At 53.3% G+C, this 21,072-nt stretch overlaps 1 protein-coding gene across 2 annotated transcripts in view; it reads left to right on the top strand.

Moving 5' to 3' along the window:
- Arhgap35 (Rho GTPase activating protein 35) overlaps positions 1-14,160 on the top strand; it is a 121,623-nt gene extending 107,463 nt beyond the window's left edge. Inside the window, exons 4-7 of one of the 2 annotated variants that reach the window (XM_046455442.2) lie at positions 763-840; positions 2,402-2,533; positions 8,765-8,870; positions 9,938-14,160. In XM_046455442.2, the coding sequence (XP_046311398.1) occupies positions 763-840; positions 2,402-2,533; positions 8,765-8,870; positions 9,938-10,295 (674 nt within the window). In that variant the 3' untranslated portion in view covers positions 10,296-14,160. Of the gene's footprint in view, positions 1-762; positions 841-2,401; positions 2,534-8,764; positions 8,871-9,462; positions 9,889-9,937 lie in introns of those variants that run through there. The other variant, XM_058582940.1, reaches the window with a different exon arrangement.
- Positions 14,161-21,072: the final 6,912 nt, after the last annotated feature.

The raw sequence follows: 21,072 nt of genomic DNA, 5'->3' as shown, positions 1-21,072 counted from the left end.
CCCAACTACTCAGGAGGCTGAGGCAGAAAGATTGAAAGTTTGAGGCCAGCCTTGAGCAATTGAGTGAGACCTTTAGTAACATAGCAAGATGCCATCTCAATATAAAAACTTAAAAGGGCTGGGGAGATAACTGAGCAGTGAGTAGCACACCCCTGGGTTCAATTCCCAGTACTGAAAAAATAAAAGTTCACAGTATACTTTGTAAGTGAAAACAGTGGATTAAAATATAATATTATATTCATTTTTAAAAATGAAAAATTCAAGACTATACATCAAAATAAAAATTGCCTTCAGCTACTTCTGTTATTTTAAATATACTTCTATTCTGTTTTTACCAAAAAAACAAATATTTTACTTAATGAATTGATTGAAGTATTGGGGATTGAACCCAGGGGCTGTTTACCACAGAGCTCTATCCCAGCTTTTTTTATTTCTTATTTTGAGACAGAGTCTCACTAAGTTGGTCAGGCTGTTCTTAACTTATGATCTTCCTGCTTTAGCCTCCAAGTGTCTGAAATTACAGGTGTGCATAAAACTGAAAAAGAAAATGTGGGGCACGTGGGTTGAAGCATGTAGAAAAATCAAATGAGGGCTGGGGATATAGCTCAGTTGGTAGAGTGCTTGCCTCACATATGCACAAGGCCCTGGGTTCAATCCCTAGCACCACAAAAAAAAAAAGAAGAATCAAATGAAAGAAAAAACATGCTTCACCCTGTTCCTCCTGACATGCTCATAGACCCCTGCTTGTTCATGTCTCCTCAGGTCTGAGCACTGAAGGCATCTACCGGGTCAGTGGGAACAAGTCAGAGATGGAGAGTCTGCAGAGACAGTTCGATCAAGGTAAGTCACAGCTGGACTGCCAGTGGGGCCTGGGCCTCCAGGCACTCCTGCCACCCATCTACCCAAAGCCAGCCAAGAAGTGCTGGCTCAGGGACCGAGAAAAAGACCCCATGGGGACCAGACCTGTCAGCAAACCAAAGCACACCCCTGCCCAGCTGAGCAAGACTAGCCACCCTCATCACCATCCACAGACACTGTTCAGGTTGCTCATTTCTCCTGAAGAGAGAGCCTTGCCTCCCTTGGCTGGGCAGGGTGATCACAGCAGGTGGAGATGAGGCTGTGAGCCTCAACCACAGCTGCCTTCACAAAGGCCCTGTGTGAGGGAATGCAGAGATGTTTTAGGATGAGCTGAGCCTTAGGCCCAGACTCCCAAAGTAGAACTCTCAAGAGTCATACTAGCTCTTGGCGAGACCTGGGACACACTGGTACAGTCATCCATTGCTTCTGAAAAATGCATCCTTAGCTCGGGAGGTGGATGCAGGAGGATTGCGAGTTCACAGCCAGCCCCAGCAATTTATTGAGGTAATAAGCAACTCAGTGAGACCCTGTCTCTAATAAAATATAAAATAGAGCTAGGGATGTGGCTCAGTGGTAAATGCCCCTTATTCAATCCCCGATACCCCCACCCAAAAAATTAAAAAAAGCATCCTTAGGCAATTTTATCATTGGGCAAACATAACAGAGTACACTTACACAGCCTGACAGCTACTAGGTAGGTAGAGACACTGACTCATGGGATCACTGTTGGTAATGTTCAATCTACTGTTAACTGGAAAAGGTGGTGGTGCCAGGCGCGTTAGTGCACACCTGTAATCCCAGCGGCTCAGGAGGCTGGGGCAGGATGATCAGGAGTTCAAAGCCAGCCTCAGCAACTTAGCAAGGCCCTAAGCAGCTCAGTGAGACCCTGTCTCTAAATAAAATAGTAAAAAGGGCTGGGGGTGTGGCGCCTAACTGTACGGCATGAGTCTGAACAGCTGACAGCTCCCCAGAATGGTCACCACAACATCCATCAGCAGATGGTATCTGCAGAGAAGCAGGCAGTGAAGCATGTCAAGAGAAGGAAAATGAGAGAAGCGGCCAGTGGTACCACAGAAGGCAGGAGCCAGAGGAAGAAAAATGTGGACTCACCTCTCCCCCATAGAGGACAGAGAAGGAGACGGCCTTCTCGCAGCAAGCCAGCCTCTCAGCAGAGCCCCTTTTGATCCTGGGAGGGAGGGAAGTTAGGAAAGACAGCACCACTTCACAGCTAGACAAGGGGAGGAAAGTGGCACAGAAAACCAGGGTGCAGGGGTGCGATTCCCCTTCCCAGTGGGTGGAGGTGAGTTCAGCCCAGCAACCTGGGAAAGAGGCGTTGGCTCTCATATGCCTGTGGACCTCGGGCTCTTTTTCAGCAGGACCCATGGATGTCACCTGCTTCCCTGTCTCTGCTAACCCTAATCCCTGCCCAGACTCCTGGCGAGCCCTGGGCAGAATCCCCAGGACTTCAAGCTTCTCTAGCCTCTCCCAAGCCTTCAGTCTCCCTGTTGCTTCTGCCTAGCCTCACTGTCTGACTTCCTTTCAGACCACAACCTGGACTTGGCAGAGAAAGACTTCACGGTGAACACTGTGGCGGGTGCCATGAAGAGCTTCTTCTCAGAACTGCCAGACCCCCTGGTCCCCTACAATATGCAGATCGACTTGGTGGAGGCGCACAGTGAGTACGGCACCACGTGTGGCCCTGGGGCTAGGGCACGCAGACCCTATGGGCAGAGTGCAGGAAGCAGCGCTGTAGGGACGGTCCTGCCTTCAGAATGGACACTCTGGTTTTTGGAGCTGAGTTTTGAAGGACAGAAGGAAAGGAAAGATACCACTAGAGGGACCTCAGATTGGTCCCTTCCTCTGTAAACCATAGGTGCTCATGTGAGTGTTGTACCAAGAGAGCTGCAGATTCCCCCAAAACTGTTAAGTGCATGGTTTTGTTACTTGACTTGGACTGAATCCCTGCTCCTTTGCTTGTGGCCGACTTAACCCTACCTGTGCCTTAGTTTGGTCCTGCTGTTCCTGCCCCTACGGCCGGTGAAGTGAGATGTGGAGATGCCTGGAGGCAAGGATGTGAAAAGCCCTGTCTTGATTTCCTTTCCCCTTTGCTCCTCTTCTCCTGCCTCTCAGGTCACGAAGTTAACATGGTCTGGAGCCATACAGCCTCTTAGGAAGACCCTTTTAGAGGAAAAGGGTCACCTTCAGTGGCCCCGGCCAGAGCCTCACTTGGCACTGCAGCACACGAGCACCTGTGTTTTTGTTTGGTTGGTTGGCTTTGTGTTTCATGGTATGTGGGGATTGAACTCGGGGGTGCTCTACCACTGAGCTACACTCCCTAGCCCTTTATTTTTTGAGACGGAGTCTCATTGAGTTGTGAAGCCTGGACTTGAATTTTCTGTTTTCCTGCCTCAACTTCCCGAGTTTATGGGATTCCAGGCATGTGCCACTATGCCCAGAGCCCCTCTGGTTTTCATAGCAGTCTCTGGGTACCATCTTGCCTGCCCTGTCATATGTTCCTGCCTTGGCCTGCCTTTCTGTGGAACTGTCTGTCCACAAGGTGGGGACTTCTCACCAGCCCACTTTGCCTGGGCTTTGTGCAGTGCCATGGAGGGGCCCTGACCTCAGAGCTTCCCACCACCTGGCACTTAACTCTCTTTTTTAGCCAAAGGCAACCTTCCTGCTTTGCCCCTTCAGCGGACCAAGACCCAGAAGCAGCATTGCTGGGCAGCTGCAGAAGGTGCAGTATCTTTTCCAGCTGCCAGTGACAGGGTGGGAAGAGGAAAGGCACGCTTCTCAGGGTCTGGACAGGAGTCTAATCTTGTCACTGCCCAACTCAAAAGAGGGACTTCTGAACAAGTTTACTCACAAGGCTGGTGACATGAGCAGAAAGAACTCTTAGAGGTTGTAGATAACGTAGCTCTGAGTCCTGTGTCCTGGACACTTAGTGGCTTCTAAAGGAAGCAGGTACTGATCCAGGCACAGTGACAAACTCCTGTAATCTCAATGACTCCGGAAGCTGAGGTCAGAAAATTGAAAATTCAAGGCCAACTTCAGCAACTTAGCAAAAGCCTGTCTCAAAAATAAAAAAAGGGCTGGGGAGGTAGCTCCGTGGTAAAGGTCCTTTGGGTTAAATCCCCAGTACAAAAAAAAAAACAGGTGCTAAGAAAGTCCCTTCCCAGCCTGCAGAGGCTGCTACGCTTTGCGGCCATGCCACTTTTCCATGGCCTGCATTTCTTATAGTGTTTGTTTCCACAGCCTGGGTGCCACATTGGCCTTGTTCTGCCCACACTCCAGCCTCTGGAGTAGTCACAGCTCCTAACTGTCTTGCAGCCCACCAGGGAGCAGGCAGCACATAGTTCTTGTGGGGCTCTCAGAGGGTTGCCTGGTGAAGACAGGAGACAGGGTTTCTCAGGGAAGTTAGGCCTTCCCCCTTGACCCTGACAGCCATAGAAAGAGGCTCTCGCACACAGTCCTTCTCCAGCAGGTTCCGGGCTGGCCCAGGGGTGAAAGGTATAGGAAATCTCTCTCTGAGCTGAGCAAGGTGGCCATTCTAGTAACTTGGGAGGCTGAGGCTGAGGATTGCAAGTTTGAGGCCAACCTGGGCAACAGCCAGATCCTGTTGCAAAAAATATATAATTAAAATAATTTTTTTTAAGAACTCTCTAGAGCCAGCTCTCCTTCAACCTAAGCTTATCTCTGAGCGGAAGTTAGAGGAGGAGCACACAGCCTTCTGGAAGCCAGGATTCCTCTCTGCATTTGTCTTGACTTGGTGCCATCTAGAGGCGGATCAGATCCTGACACCCAACAGAATGCTATTGTTTCCTGGTGAACTGCTGGCATAGCACCTTCTTGTCTGGGGAGGGGCAGGAGAAGAGGGGGTTGATAGGGAATCACCGTCCCTTCCTAAGCACCTCCAGTGCTACTGCCGGGAGGAGGCTACTGCTGCTTCTGCAGCCGCCTGGAAAAGGGTGGAGGCTCGCAGCTTCCTCTCCCATTGTGTGTTTCCTGTGCCCCACACCAGTCAGCTGGTTCCTCTGTTGTCTTGAACCTGGAAGAAGGGGTAGGGGAGGAGTGGATCCCTCTCGCAGCCAAAGCAATTGAGAGAAAGTGGGGCTCTGTATGTTGGTGGTAGTTGTTACTGAGCCAGAGGTATCAGGCAGAGCAAAAGTTAGTGTCAAGGAACAGTAAGGAACAAAATTGCCCTGCCCCAAAGTAGCTATTTCCAGACTGGCTGGGTTTCCATGGCAACATCAACTTGACCAGCTCTTTCCACTTAATGCCTCAGAGCAGCTGTGCCTGTGTTCAGGTGTGGACCTGGTTTCAGATCCCATCACAACAGAGATCAGGGTCACTGTACAATTGGTCTGTTAATGCCAGAACTTTTGAACATTGCTGAAAATGTGCCAACAAAGTGCAGATTTTTTTTAATATTTATTTATTTTTTTAGCTTTAGGTGGACACAGTATCTTTATTCTATTTGTATGTGGTGCTGAGAATCGAACCCAGTGTCCCACGCATGCTAGGCGAGCGTGCTACCACTTGAGCCACATCCCCAGCCCCAAAGTGCAGATTTTTGTGATTATTCACCAGTTATCTTCTACCATGGTCAAGGTGATGTGGGAGATTTAGAAATGAACCTCAGCCAGAGCTCACACAAGATGCGGTGTGCTTGCGGTATGCCTGACCTGGCTGCCAGGCCTGAGTGCCCTTAGCATTTGAGGCAGATGGTATTATATCTCCCATTTCACTGAGGAGGACACTGATGCTATCAGAGGTGATGCTCCTTGGCTTAAGGCTCAGAGTCATACTGCTACTGACTGGCAGGCTCTTTAATCCATGCTCTCCCTGGAGACCCACTGAAGGTCCCTACAGACAGAATGAAGCGAGCTGAGCTCGATAGAGTATGCCGAACACTGTGCGGGGAGGGGGGGGGGGGGCACACGGCAGAGGTGTCTTCTGAATTGTGGTTTCAGGTAGGAACGGGATTCCAGGAGGCAGAGAAGGCAGCTTTATATTGCCATCTCTTGTCCTCCCATGTGAGACCTGCCCAAGAACATAGGTGTCCTCAGTCTTGTCCTTTTCTCCTCACAACACCCCTTCCTCGTTCAGGCTCCCTCCAGTCCATCCAGTCCCAGTAAACCTTGTCTTAGGGCATTTGTGTTGGCAGGGGTCCTAGAGCTGGCTCCATCTCAGGCCAGAGTGTCTGAGCTAAGGACCTGCAGCTCCAAGGTCCTCAGCCCTCAAAACCTGCTCATAAAATCAGTCTGTCTCAGTCTAGGAGGAAGGCCAGTAGCTTTCATCAGATTGTCAAAGGGAAGTGGCTCAGAGTACTGGCTTATTATCTTTACCCTTCCTATTTGACAGGTGAGGCAAGAGATAACAAACCACTCACTGTCAAGGTCAGAAGCAGAAAGGTCCTGCCACCTTTGGGGCTCTCGTTCCTGTACTGCCTTGTGACACTGCTGATTCTGGGACCTTACCTTTCTCTTGTCTCTCCAGATAGATGCTTAGGGGCATGGTGCTCCTCACTGCCGAGCACAGGCTGATTAATTTCACAGATACACATATGCACCAGGCTGGGTATGGACAGGGACAGATGGCAGTGGACAGACATTATGCAGTCCCTGCCTCAGTGGGGAGGGGCAGGAGACACTGAACAGCATGTCATAAGATCATGCCCATAGGACAGCCTGGCCCTGGGGTCTACCACCTGACAGAAGGGGAGTTGCACACCTCCTGTGTTATATGTATCACTAGGCCTGTGACCTTGATCCAGGCCTTTTCCTTTTCTCCTGATGCAAGTGCACAAGGTGGTCTGAGACTATCAGCTCCAGGTACTGAGTCAGCAGGAACAGATCTAAGCTTACAGCTCAGTTGGTGACCAGGGTACCAAACATGGCAAGCAGCCAAGCAGGGACATTGAGATTGGATCCATGCCACCAATTTAGAGACCTTGCCAGTTTTGTATCATTTTCAGAGCTGGTTTCTCTTTATGGTGAGAGATGTCTCTAAGGTCCCTGGTGGCCTCTCCTGTCCTTTGTTCTTCCTCATGAGTTCTTGGAGTCTCAGCTACTTTCAGTTGCCTACTCTATGCCCCAGACTTGTCTTGGCTCAGCTGACCCCACAGTGAGCTTTCTTGCTGTCTACAGGAGGCCTGCTCATGTGGGGCCCCCATCACTTTCCTTTTTGATGGAATTAATGACAGCAGAGGCACGACAGGGAACCCAGAACAGATGGCTGACCTGGGAGAGGAGCTTGGTACAATGCTCAGCTGCCCTGGCACCAGTGTTGTAGCTTTTATAACCACTTGGGCAGTTTTCTGGGCCACCACGGGTGTAGCCCAGCTTCACCTTCAACTGAGGCATTGGTGAGGGCTGCAGGGAGAGCTGCTGGGAATTCTGCAGTAGGTTCCCGCACTGTCCCAAGCGAGAGGCCACTGGTGTCTTTTCTATGTGAAGAGGCTGCTCGTCTGAGCCTGGAGTGATCCCACTCCCTGAGAGCCTCTGCCAGGGTCTTGCCATGCAGCTGGTGGGAGGGGAAAGGACACGCAGGCTAGTGACTATCAGGGGCCTTCTCAGGTTCCTGGCTGAAGTGCTGCTCAGGGGGCTGGGCTTCCATCACCACCATCACAGGTCGCCGGAGTTATCAGAGCAGGCTCCCTAATTGCCCGCCCCAAGGAAGAAAGAAGGGAAACACCCATCCTTGCTGCTCCCTGGGGAGGAAGGACAAGGGGCATCCCCAGGGTGGCCTGGCCAGCCCCACTTCCTGACTCAGCTCTTCTGTGAAGGTGCCGTAAGTGCTTGATTAAAACAAACACAGCTGTGTTTGTGTCGTGCAGGCACCTACAGAGAGACCTGTGCGCACTGGCATCTGGAGGGGGCGTGATTATTTTATCAAATGAAACCTGGAGTTGTGCACGTGCTTCCTCTGTCCCTGCAGTCTCCGTCTCCCTGCAGTTGTTTGTTTGTTTGTTTTTTTACAGGCTTTATTGAAACATAACAGTAAAGAATTTTAAATCTCAGTCTGTAGAGTCTGCCATTGAGGTGGGAACCTTCAGATAAATGTTAGAGTCAGAGAAATGAAGCCTCATCAGCCAAGGTGGAGCAGGCCCCTTCAGGGAGGAGAGCCAGGACACCAGGGAGCCCCGTGGTCACAGCTCAGACTCTGCAGCCAGTTGGTCAGGCTTTGATTCCCTGTCCTGTAAGCTCTCTGGGCTCCTGGTTCCTCATCTTGAAATGGGGCAGAACAGTGCCCTCCTCAGGGTTGTGGGGCCAACTGCACCAGGCCTGAAGTGAACTCTGCGCTTCTTCTAAGGCTGCTTGTTTTTCCTGTCCAGGGCTCCACAATGGGCAGAGTGTGGTGGCAGTGGGGGAGGAGGTACAGAGTCGCTCTGAGCTGCATGAAGCTCCCCACTGCTGCCATCCGCTCCTCCAGCAGGGCAGTGGATAGAGGCATTCTGTGTCTCCAGGGGAGGAAAGAGACCTGGTCTTGTGATGGATTCCCTTCGTAGACAGCCTGTTGGCGTGGGTGGGTCGCAGCGCTCGTCTGGTCAGGAAGCAAGTAGCCTTTCTGCATCGGGGTGCCTGTCTCCAAGGGCAACCAGAGGAGCAAAAGAATGGTGTCCTTTATGGTGGAGTCTCTGGATGGTTGCTTCTTGGGTGGTGGGGGCCAGGAAGCCCCAGGCACATAATACTGCCCTTCAGCAGGGGGCTGGGACACAGGTGGGCCTGGCCCTGGGGCTCAGGCAGGCCTTGTGACAGCCCCAGGTGCCCTCAGAGAAGGCCCGATGCACAGTGTGCCCTGATGTGCCGCCAGCCCACAACTTCCATCACTTCCCTAGCTCTGCCTTAAGCCACTGAACACCCACCAGCCTTGGCCATGAAAGTCTTTGATTTTCTTTCCTCAGAGATCAACGACCGGGAGCAGAAATTACACGCCCTTAAGGAGGTATTAAAGAAATTCCCAAAGGAAAACCATGAAGTCTTCAAATACGTCATCTCTCACCTAAACAAGTAGGTTGCAGGACTTTCTGGCTGTTTTTTTTTTTCTCCCTCTGAAAAATTGACAGCCAGCTAGGCCCCGTGGCACACACCTGTCACACCAGTGGAAGGCTGAGGTAGGAGGATAGATAGCAAGTTCTAGGCCAGCCCTATCTCAAAAAATAAACAGCCAGGTGCATGACTGTAATCCTAGCAGCTCCGGAGATTGGGCAGGAGGATTAGTTAACAGTAGAACGAGGACTACATCCTCATCCTGGCTGAAAGGTTGGGCCCCAGCCTGCCATGCTGCTGTTCAGCCTCCCCCACAGGAAGAGCTGACTCTGTCCAGGAGAAGCCCACATGGCCCCAGCTGGTGGGAGGGGAAGGGCCTTGATAGTCACTGGCCTGAGTGTCCTTTCCCCTCCCACCAGGTGCATGGCATGTGGGCTTCTCCTGGACAGAGTCGGGCCCCACACCAGACTATGCCCTTGGCTTTGACTGGACTTGAGGGCATCCACCTCCTCTTAACTAGCAGAAGGGAAGGTTCTCTGGTACACACTGGCACCCCGAGAGATCTGCCCCTAGAAACCTCCCAGAGTCCATCTCCAGCTTCCGTATTTCCCAGCTGGTGTGTGACAGGACGCTGTTCAGAAGGGCTGCGCCACAAGAAGAGCAGACCCCAGTGGAGGGAGTGTGGCCGCTGCAGTCAGGAAGGCTGTCTAACTGTCCCCAGATGCGTTCACACACAAGAATAGGTTTGTTGGTATGTTATGGAGCTCTGGCTTGGGACCACAGAGATCTCTCTGCACAGCCAGAGCACCATCACCCACTTGGTTGTCTGGTGAGTAGGTCCCTGAGGGTTCCATCCATCCCCCAGGGTTTGGAAGGTGCCTGTGGGCCAGGGCTTTCACTCTTCCTCGCCTGTGGCAGCCTTCCACACTCGCCACAGGAGCCCCTGGAGCAAGGGGAACAGGCACGGAAGGCCACGCGTGGGCTTTGCTGCTCACCAAGGCAGTCCCAGGTTCTCAGTGGTTGGGCCCAGGTGACAGTGGGTCACTCTGACTGTGGAGCTCTGACTGTGGGTTTGGTGTCGCCTGCAGAGTCAGCCACAACAACAAGGTGAACCTCATGACCAGTGAGAACCTCTCCATCTGCTTCTGGCCCACCTTGATGAGGCCCGACTTCAGCACCATGGATGCGCTCACGGCCACGCGCACCTACCAGACAATCATCGAGCTCTTCATCCAGCAGTGCCCCTTCTTCTTCTACAACCGCCCCATCAGCGAGCCCCCAGGTGCCGTGCCCAGCTCCCCCTCAGCCGTGGCTGCCACCGTCCCCTTCCTCACCTCCACGCCTGTCACCAGTCAGCCATCACCCCCCCAGTCACCACCACCCACCCCACAGTCCCCCATGCAGCCACTGCTCCCCTCCCAGCTTCAAGCCGAACACACGTTGTGAGCCATCAGGGCCTGGGGCAACGGGGAACTGGTCTTCTCTTAAACAGCGTGGCACTCAGCCTTGAACACAACCACAGCTACTGGGGCAGGAGCCAAAGCCAATGCCCCTCTTCCCTGTCAATTCTCAAGACCTCAGCGCGGGGACCAGCTCGTGTCCTCCACAAGCTAGGCTGTCAGGCACCCAAGCCCAGCAGCAGCAGTGGGGCCCTGCCCTTCGACTCGGACCACTTTGAATACTGACCTAGTCAGGCAGCAGCCCCAAGTGCTCTTCCGCTGCTCCCTGGACCACCTCGCCCAGCTGTGCACACCAGCCTCAGGGTGTCTCCCTGCTTGTGCAGACCCCAGTGCTGGGCCAGAACCCTGGCCTCTGCCAGGGGAGGACGTTCTGAATGCAGGCCTGCCCCGGGCAGGGCTGGCACCCCTTTAGTCTCTTCCCACCTTCTGTGTCTGCACACACATACCTGCCCTGGGGGTCCTCGGGAACATGTAGGTCACAATTCTGCCAACCCAAGGTACATATGGGGGCGTCTGCCTGGAGGATGAGAACCGGGGGAGGATAGCTTTGTGCCTGGACTTCTCCATCCCCAGATCCCCGCTTCACAGGCTTCTGGACACACCTGTAGGAACACTGGAAGAGGGTGAAGGCCCCGCCCACAAGTCAACTGCAGGAGAAGACGACCTCAAGATTCCACTGTCTTCCACCTCTGCGGGCAGGTGGACAGATGGAGGTGGCCCCGAAGGCTTAGAGCAAAATAAGGATGTCTGGAGCAGTGGCCTGTGAGCCTTCTGGGTCCCACTTAGGTCCCTTCAGCAGATCCCCTATCCCCAAGATGGTTGCAGCCCCTGGTGGGAAAGCTGCAGGTGGGACCAGCCTGGCCCAGCTGCCAACACACTACACTGCTAAGGAAACACTACTTGTGCACATGGGGTGGGGTGGGCACCTGGGGCCTGGGTTGGTACATTTGGTGTTAAAGTGGAATGACACCAGCAGGCGTGTCTGGGATGTGGGCAGGCAGGGTTGTCTGCTGGGGCCCTCACAGGAGCACACAGCTCAAGACACAGGCATTTTGCCTTCCTGTCACCACTACCCTGGCCCTGCCAGGTCTTTCCACCCGCCCCAAGAGCCATTTCCACCCCCTACCTCTACTGGAAGGGCCACTACCCTATCCCCCAAGTTTTCATTTTCATGGTGGCATCACGGCCTCCGCAGTCAAGAAGCCTGACCCTGAGGTGACCTGGGTGTAGGGGAGGGGCAGAGAGGCCTCTCACGTGTCATTGCACTTTAGAAACAGCTTTTGCATGGTAGGTTCCCAGGGCCTCCCCATCACAGGGCACCGGACCCGCACCGCACTGCAGGAGAGGCCTCCAGGTGAGCAATGCTGCCACCTGCTGGTAGAAGCGGGCACTGTGCCCACTAGGTCCTTTGGGTAAACCAGCTGTCGAGTTCTTGATGGCAAAATAAGGTGCTTAGAAACACTAAATTACCCCCAAGAGTTTTGTGACTTCACTTTTTTTTTTTTTTTCTTTTAACAGTGCTGGGGGTTAACCCAGGGCCTTGTGTCAGGCCGCTGAGCTACACCCCAGCCCATTATATTACCTAAGAACATAAAACCAAACCCAAGGTACAGACACGTTGTGTGTGGATGCTGGGTGCTGGTTTCCTCCCCTCTAGTGGGTCTGTTACACCTGGAGCCATAGGTCTAGGTGGCTGGAGGGGTAGTGCTGCTGAATTCGGTTGAGGCTGGTGGTCTGTCCTCTAGCCCTCCAGTCCCCGCAGCCCTGAGCCCTAGGCAGATGGGGAAGAGGCTTCATTTACCCCTCTACTTTATCTACATCTTGCTCTCCCAGTTGGCTTTTCAAGGAGTTGGGGCTGCAGGGAAACCATGTTGGTGGAGTCCCTTGTTTGTACCAAGGGTAAAGGCAACCAATTCCCACACTGGCCACCCGTTTCCACGAGTTCTGCTGCTATGCTCTGTGGGGACAGGAGGGTGGCTGTGGGAGGCGCTGCCTTGCACCCTAACTCTTGCAGAAGTACCAGAAGCCAGGCTGGGGCCTCCTGCCCACTGCCCCCAGGGCACCGGAGTTGGGCAGTGGGCACTGACGCCCGCGTCCCAGGAGAGCCTGAATGTGCAGGGAGCTACAGGTTCCCCTTGCCCTGACTCCTCAGCCTTCAAGTCCTGCTTCCCAGGACCCAGGGGATCAAGGACACTCCGTCGGGCATGGCAGTGGTGGCAGTCCTGCCCTGGGCAGTCAGGACAGCATTCAGATCTGAAAGGGAGAGCACCTAGGGCTTCACTAGGACACGCTGGCCTTGCACAGAACCCTGCCACCCCTTCCCTGTCCAGGACCTTAAGCTCTAGAACATTCTCACCTGGTCCCCGGGTGGGCCACACATCATTCAGATCCGGGTGGCAGCCAGTGGTCTTGCCCAAAGCAGGAGAGCAGGCCAGCTGCTGCCCCTGGCTGTTCTTGGTGGGCATAGCCTGATAGCACCACTCGGCAGTACCCCAGGGTTGCCCTGCACAGAGACCCAGGCAGGTGGAGGCCTGGGAACATTGGAATTCCTGACTTGTGTCGCTGTTGGGCGTCTGCACACGCTCTGCGTCGCCTGCCCTTCCCATCCCTCGACATTTTAAGGAGGAGTGTGAAGGGAGCCTGCCCCTCCCCCCTTGGTTTTCCCTGCTTATGAGGCTTCTGGCAGAATTTGCCTTTGCCACTGCATTTGAGGGTGACGTCACTTGTAGGAGCAGCTTGCTGGCCGGAAGGTGTTGGGACAGAGCCCACCCTCCCCAGACTAGGCTTCAGCTCCTTGTCTGTGGGACTGGGTTCTGTGGAAGCCAGTGTCCCCTTGATAGATGGTCCTAGGCCACCAGGCACCCTGGCCTCAACCCCCAAAATATGACAGTGGGCTAGCTGCAGCATATTGTCACCAAATGTGATTTCTGCCTGTACTGCTTCCTGTCCTGTGAGCAGAATGCTTACTGTGCAGGTGGGGGGCCAGGTCTGCTCCCCCAAAGAGTAGACCTGCTTGTGGCTGTGGGCTGTGCAGGTCACGGGGTGGCAGGGGAAGCAGGAGCAGCGCTCCTCGCCAGGCGGGCTTGACCGGGCATCTGCACCTAGGGAGAAGGTGACCTTGTCACTCGAGGACCCTGGGGATGGGTGTGGGGCGGTCCCAACACCTGGCATCCCGTTTCCCTGTGCCCCTCCTGACAGCAGCGATGCCACTTGCTATCCATGTAGTTGAGACAGGGCATAAGTTATTGTTTGCATTAAAAAAAATCATGTTCCCTGTGTACATTTTAAAAAAAAAAAGGAAATGTCTTGGAAATGTATGGGAATAAAACTGTTTGAAAAATTTGGAATAGTGCTGCTGCCGGCTTATTTTTCTGGTACTTGTATTTTCACATGTTAAATGACCTTTATATATGTTGAATTAACAAATATTTTGAGTTTCCTGAGAAAAACAAACATTAATGGTATTGAAATGTGTTAGTAGTCTGGCCGTGTGCCCAAAATTCTGTTTTGCAGCAAAGTGGAAACTGTATGTAAAGAAAGTATAACAATTATTTCTCGTACTTTAGGGGCTTTAACCAGGACCGCTCTAGTTGGTGTTAGGAGTGTTGCTTAATTTCCAGGCTTTTCTTTTAACAGTCGTGGGGTGTGAGGCTCCAGCCTGATTAGTGCATGGCCAGCCCTCAACAAGGCTGAGGCATCTCTGACCGAGGTGTTTTTGTTTGGTTTTGTTTTTTAAAATCATGTATTTGCTACAAAGTATTGTACTTGTCTCAATGGGAATGGTGTAAAAAACTGAAAGGCCTTATGTGATATGTATCATAGTTAATAAATCAATCTTGTAAAAAACCAAACCTGAGAGCATGAAGGGCGCCCCTAGCCCGGGGGTGGGCTGCAGCCTGGGGTCCTGCGAGTGCGGCCATCTCTCCCACCTGGCCTTTGTCGCCTGCGCAGCTTCCCACTGTCACTGTCCATCACGCCCCAGTCTGGGGTGCTGGGAGGCAGACATCAGGAGGGTCCCAGCCCCTCCTCTTGCCAGAGCAGGCTGCCTATCCTTGCAGTCCGACATTGTCACCGCCATGATCGGGGACAATGCCTTCAGTGGTGGTAGTCGGCTGCCTCCCAAAGAAACCTCTGCACCAAACACAAACCACCTCTGCCCCGGGGCTTGAGGAGCCACCGGGAGAGCACCTCGCTGGCCCACTCAGCCCGGCTCCCTCCCTACCCTCGCCCACCACCCAAGCAGGCCTTGGCCTCGGCCCTGCCAGTCTCTCTGCTCCATCCCAGTGCAGACCCCCGTCCAGGCTCACCTAGACAACTCCTCTCACTGCCCTCCCTGTCCTTGACCTTGCCCTTTTGCCCTAACCTGGGGCAGGAAAAGGAACTTCATACAGGTGCCTTCCCCACGGCCAGCCCAGCCCAAGCCCAAGCCCATTGCAGACACGAGTTGATCATGACCCTGCGGGTTGACCCAGTGCACCCCCCTCTGCAGGCAGCCACTGCCAGCAGCAGCAGCAGGCACAGGAGATGGTGCCGCCTGCTCTGGGCTTCTCAGCTGGGCAGTTGGACAAATAAATAGAGCTGCTTATTTACTGGACCCTGCACTTTGCTATCCACACGGGACCGCGCCCCACTCAGCCTGCTCTTCCCCTCTTCCATCCAACTCCTCAGAGTCACCCCGAGTGCAGGTGGCTACAGTGCCCTCCGTCCAACCTCAGCTCTCCCCAGGTTCCCGCCTGCCTCCCAAGCCAGCCTTCCTCTAGAAATTCTCCCCTGGCCCCTTACCTACGCAGATCTGCCCAGCATCTCTCACCTGCCACAGGCCTCTATGGAAGCCAAGAATGCTTCAGCACTCTTTCTTTAAAATAATAATAATAATAGTGATATTTTTGAGTTATAGGTGGGCACGATATTTTTATTTTATTGTTTTATTTTTATATGGTGCTAAGGATCGAACCCAGTGCCTGAAGCATGCCAGGTGAGCGCTCTACCACTGAGCCCCAGCCCCAGCCCAAAAACCCCTCTCACAGGGCCCTGCGTGCAGCTGGTCTCAGTCCGCGTGCTCTTGATGCTCCTCTTGTGTACTTTCGTCCTTGTGTCTCTCAGCCACTGTCCACCCAGGTGGAGAGCCTCCGGGGCAGCTTCTGTGGTTCCCCCAGATGCCCACCCAGGATGGCCACCAGCTGCTTCTGTTCAGCTTGGGAATGCAGCGGGCCCACCCTGACCTTGACCTGGGAGCCAGTCTCTCAGCCAGTCTCTGCTCAAGCACCTCACTCGTGTCCACCTGCCTGCGATGCTCCCCTCAAGGATCTTAGTGTGACACACACCCAAGCCAAACCCCTTACATCTTCTCCAAATCTGTGTGTCCCCGGGACATTTCACAAGCCAGCGACCCCAAGGTGTTCCGCTCCCTTTGCTGTCAACCTGGTACAGTTCCCAGGTTCAATTCCCTCCCGGTTCCCTGCCACCCATGTCACCAGGACATCCTTCCTGCCTCCTCCCAGCCTCCAGTCTCAGCCTTTCCAGGTGGCAGCCAAAGGAGCTTTTCAAAACTTGAATCAGGCCATGCCACTCCCTCTCAGCACCCTCCAGGGCTCCCCAGTGCCCTTGGAGGAAGCCCAGATTCTTCAGCAGACCACGAGGCCTCCTGCCAACCTCTTGGGAGCCTTCCTCCTTTGGTACCCTCCGGTCCAGCCAGGGTCCACACACCTCAAGCCATGCTGTTCCCTTCCCCCTTCACCCCACCTTATATGGAATCATTTATATATATTATTTGTTTATTTGTTTACTTATTTTTGTATGTGTGTGATGTGATTGAACCCAGGACCTGTGCATGCAAGGCAGGCACTCTTTCAACTTGAGCTATATCGCCAGCCCCTATATAAATTATTTATGACACACACACATTTCCCTCTTTAGCTTCATGGACAGCAAAAGTTCTCCTTGTCTCTCAAACCAACATGGATTCCTTTGCGAGCGCGCTACCGCTTGAGCCACATCCCCAGCCCCGATTCCTTTGCTTTCATAGAAAAAGTTCTCTAAGAGCCAGGCACAGTGGTGCATGGCTGTAATCCCAGCTGCTCGGGAGGCTAAGGCAGGAGGATCATGAGTTCAAAGCCAGCCTCAGCAACCTAGCAAGGCCCTAAGCAACTCAGTGAGACCCTGTCTCTAAATAAAACATAAAAAAGGGCTGGGATGTGGCTCAGTGGCAGAGTGCTTGCTTAGCACGTGTGAGGCACTGGGTTCAGTCCTTAGCAAGCATAAAAATAAATAAAGTCATGCTGTCCATCAACAACTACAAAAAGAAATTAAAAAAAAAAAAAGATTGGGGATATAGCTCAGTGGTTAAGTTGCTCCTTCAGATTGTAGCCCCCCCTCTTTTTTTAACTATTTGTGTGTGTGTATGTGGGGGGGCGGGGGTTGAAACCAGGGCCTTGTGCATACGAGACATGCACTCTACCAACTGAGCTAGATCTCCAGTGCCCCCCACCCCAATTTAACATAGATTTCCTGAGCATCTGCTCTCTGTCAGGCCCCAGAAGACACAGCCATGAACACAACAAAGATCCCTGCCTGGACCTGAGACCCTAATGAGAGACACCCATTAGCAAGCAGAATGGGCTGTGGAGACAGGAGCCTTGGGGAGCAGGGGCCAGGGAGGCACCCACCCCTGGTACAGCACCTACAGGAAACAGCAGTCAGCATCAAAACGCTTCAGCATTTTTATTCGGTATAATGTTCTGAAAAATCAAACTATCTATAAACCTAAAACTACTCTTAAGAAAAAACTTTTTAAATTAAAGCAGAGCTGGGCACAGTAGTACACATCTGTCATCCCCAGAAATTCTGAGGCTGAGACAGGACGACACCAAGTTCAAGGCCAGCATGGGCAAATTATCAAGACCCTGACCGAAGATAAAAAACAATAAAAGGGCTGGGGGGCGGTGCTGGGGTCGTGGCTCAGCGGTAGAGCGCTCCCCTAGCACATGTGAGGCTCTGGGTTCGATCCTCAGCACCACATAAAAATAAAGAAAGTTATTGTGTCCAACTACCACTTAAAAATATTAAAAAATAAATAAGTAAAATAAAAGGGCTGGTATGTGACTCAGTGGTTAAGTGCCTCTGGGTTCAATCCCAGCACCAAAAAAGAAAAAAAAAAAAAAGCTGACAATTAACAGTGTGAAGGGAACCTACAGGAATCTGGGGCAAAAGGAGAAATATGGAAGTTTGATCCTGGGATCCAGGAGCTCAGTTAGGAGGTGACGATGGATCAGACCAGAGCAAGATAGAAAGAGGAGAGGAGAGGTGGGGTTCTGGATCTCCTGGGGTCCAGAAGACAGACTGTTAAAAACCTGGACTGTGAGAGACGCCTCCCAGGGGCTCCAGGGACACACCAGCTCCTGCATTCCTCCCTGTGGCCACCAGGGGTCAGCAGAGCGCAGCCTTGCCCAGCAGCCCCGTGGGGCGGCCAGTGCTAGAGGCTGGTGGAGGCTTTTCTCATGAAGACTATACGATTAGGAGCCTTGGAGACTGGGGAGGAGACAGGTTGGAACTGAAGTGTCCTAGGAGCTGGCCAAGACCAGAGAATGACCTCCGATTCCTGTCATTTCATGCATTCATCCAGCCAGCCACCCATTTACTGTCATCTAGTCACGGGAGGTCAGAGGCCAGGCCACACGGGGCCTTGCAGGGCAAGATAATAAGCTTAAAGCTTGTCCGTGGATGTGGCTTGAGCAAGGGAGAGACTTAACCAGGCTTAGAGGAGCTGAGAGGAGGTGCAGTAAAGAAGGGACTGGAGAGACAGGCCTGCCCCAGGCCAGCCTGCTAGTGAGGACCACACACACTAGCGATGAAATAATACTACAAAACCACAGTTAGGGCACTTACAAGGGCCTGTCTTCACCCTTTCATCTGTCAGCTCACAGTTCTGTGACATGGGTCTAACATTATCCCCATTTAGTGGATGGAGAAACTGCACAGGGGGGGCCAAGTGACTCGTTCAACACAAACTAGGGGACCCAGGTTTGCTCCCACTCCTCTGCCCCCAAAACCCGATGGCCTGTCCAGCTCCCCTGGAGGCCCCAAGAACAGGAATCAGCTCTAGGAAGCTGGATTCAATGTCCCGGCCCAGCCTGAGCCTGCCCACCCCAGTCCCCCTAGCTGGCCATCAGGCCCCCTCGCCCCTCGCCTTCACCACACTTGGGTCTGGTTGCCGGCCGGGCCCTGACTTCCCTCCCCCACCCTTACTAGGGATTGAACCCAGGACACTCCACCACCGCGCCATCCCCAGCCTTACTAAGTTTCTAAGGCGAGATCCTCCTGCCTCAGCCTCCCAGGTCACTGAGATTACACACGTAATGGCTTAATTTCCATGTCTGGAGACAACCATGGCTGCAGGACAGAAAAGGAACTGCATGTCATATTGGGTGGCTGGCGGGGAGTGAGAGCAAAATCCCAGCTGAGGGGGTGACAGGAAGAGCACATGCGGGAGGTGGTGGGACCGCCACCAGGAGACAAGTTGCTCAGGTTCTGTGGCTATTTTAAAGGCAGAACTGCTGGAGCCAGGTATGGATTGCAAATTTTGGGGGGGAGCGAGGATTGAACCCAGGGCACTTAGCCACTGAGCCCCAGCCCCAGCCCAGCCCTTTTTATTTTTTGAGACAGGGTCACACTGAATTGCTGAGGCTGGCCTTGGACTTGCAATCTTCAGCCTCTGGGGCCTCTGGGGCCTCTGGGGCCGCAGGCCTGCACCCGCACCTGTGTTCTGTTTTTGCGTGTGTGGTGGGTTCTCGCACATTTGTGAATCATGCAACTGAAACCATGGTCGATTTTACAATATTTCCACCCAAAAGCAGCTCTGTCCCCACGGAGGCCACTCCCCTCCCCTCTGCCTTGCTTTCCTAGAGCTGCCTTGACAAAAAATCAGGACTTGGCGGCCCCCCAGCCCCACAGCTGGGGAGGACAAGTGAAGGGCCAGCTCCTCCCAGGGCTGCAGGGGCCTGCTCCCTGCCTCCCGGCTGGCTTCAGCACTGTGCTGGAGATCTTCGTCCTTCCCCTCGGTCCAGGGACCCACCCTAAGCACCCTGATGACCTTATGTCAACTTGATCACCTCTGTGAACCCTGACCCAAATAGTCACATTCCGAGGTTCTGGGGCTGAAGATGGCATCATGGGGTTGGGGGGAGTTTAATTCAGCCCCTAGGACCCCCATTCCTGTTATTCCAACTAAACTACACGAACAACGGCCGGGCACAGTGGCCACACTGTAATCCCAGTGGCTCAGGAGGCTGAGGCAGGAGGATCACAAATTCAAAGGCAGCCTCAGCAACTTAGTGAGGCCCTAAGCAACTCAGCGAGACCCTGTTCTCTAAATAAAATACAGAAAAGGGCTGGGGCTGGGGCTCAGTGGTTAGCACCCCTGGGTTCAATTCCTGGTACCAAAAAAAAAAAAATACCATGTCTGTCTGCCTGGTTTAAACGATAACAATCACGAAGATTAAGTGGCACCTGGGCACCCTCCATCTGCACCCCACACCCCAGAGTCCCCTGCCTCTGGCCTGGCACTCCACCCCGTCCTGGTCCTCAGGGGAATCATCTCTAGCTCTGGTTCTTCTTTTACCCCCAGATCCCATCCCCGAGCCGCGCACTGCTAATGCGCCCAGCTCAGCTGGCCCAGTGCTGACCCCACGCGCACAAGGCCAGGCCCAATCCCCGGCAGCACCGCAAAGAAAAGCAGAGAGAAGCCAAGAGAGCCGAGGGCAGCTGAGAGGAGTGGACGCCGGGCTGCAGGGGACTGGCTGTCCCCACAGGCCCTCCGCCCAGTCCAGCCCCCACTCTGCCTCCAGCCCCCACCCCTGCCTGCATCCCAGGCACTGAAGGGTTATCTGGAGCCCTTCTGGAGGACTTCCTGGGTCCCAGTGTGGGGGCCTGGCTGACACCCCCTGGCCAGAAGTTGTCCTCAGAGCTGCCGAAGGACAAGGACACAGAGACCATGAACATCCACCCATTTCTCAGGTGGGAGACTGAGGCCCACGAAGGGAGCCTGGAGATGGTGTCAGTGATTCTGGGACGGGGCCTCGTCTTTGTGTTGGGTGTGTGATGGCGCAGGCGTCCCTGGGTGTATGTCACACTGTGGAGCAGACTTAATATGCCGGTCAGCCTTAAATGGCTTAGTCGTTGCTTCTCAAACTTTACCACTGAGCTACTGCCCCAGCCCTTGCTTTCAGGACTTTTTTATTTTTCATATTATTTTATTTATTTATTTTTAATATCTTTTAGTTGTTGATGAGGTGCTGAGGATCGAACCCAGGGCCTCACTCATGATAGGCAAGCGCTCTGCCACAGAGCCACAACCCCAGCCCTATATTATTTTATTTTAATCATTTTTTTTGTACTAGTGATTGAAACCCCAGGGTGCTTGACCACTGAGCCACATCCCTGCCCTTTCTGTTTTTTAGTTTTAGACAGGGTCTTGCTAAGTTGCTTGGAGCCTCCCTAAGTTGCTGAGGCTGGCTTTGAACTTGTGATCCTCCTGCCTCAGCCTCCAGAGTGTCTGGAATTACAAGTGTGCATCACTGTGCCGGGCATTATTTTACATTTGATTTTTTTGGGGGGGCATACTGGGGAATGAACGAAGGGGCACTTAACCACTGAGCCACATCCCTGCCCTACTTTGTATTTTATTTAGAGACAGGGTCTCACGGACTTGCTGAGCACCTTGCTTTTGCTGAGGCTGGCTTTGAACTCGAGATCCTCCTGCCTCAGCC

Source organism: Marmota monax, unplaced genomic scaffold, assembly GCF_021218885.2.
Source record: "Marmota monax isolate L192 unplaced genomic scaffold, Marmota_monax_Labrador192_F-V1.1 WCK01_AAM20220418_F8-fsc00149, whole genome shotgun sequence".
In the NCBI taxonomy this organism is placed as follows: Eukaryota; Metazoa; Chordata; class Mammalia; order Rodentia; family Sciuridae; genus Marmota; species Marmota monax.
Note: the sequence above shows the minus strand (reverse complement) of the source record. Positions and strands in the feature narration are given on the sequence as shown.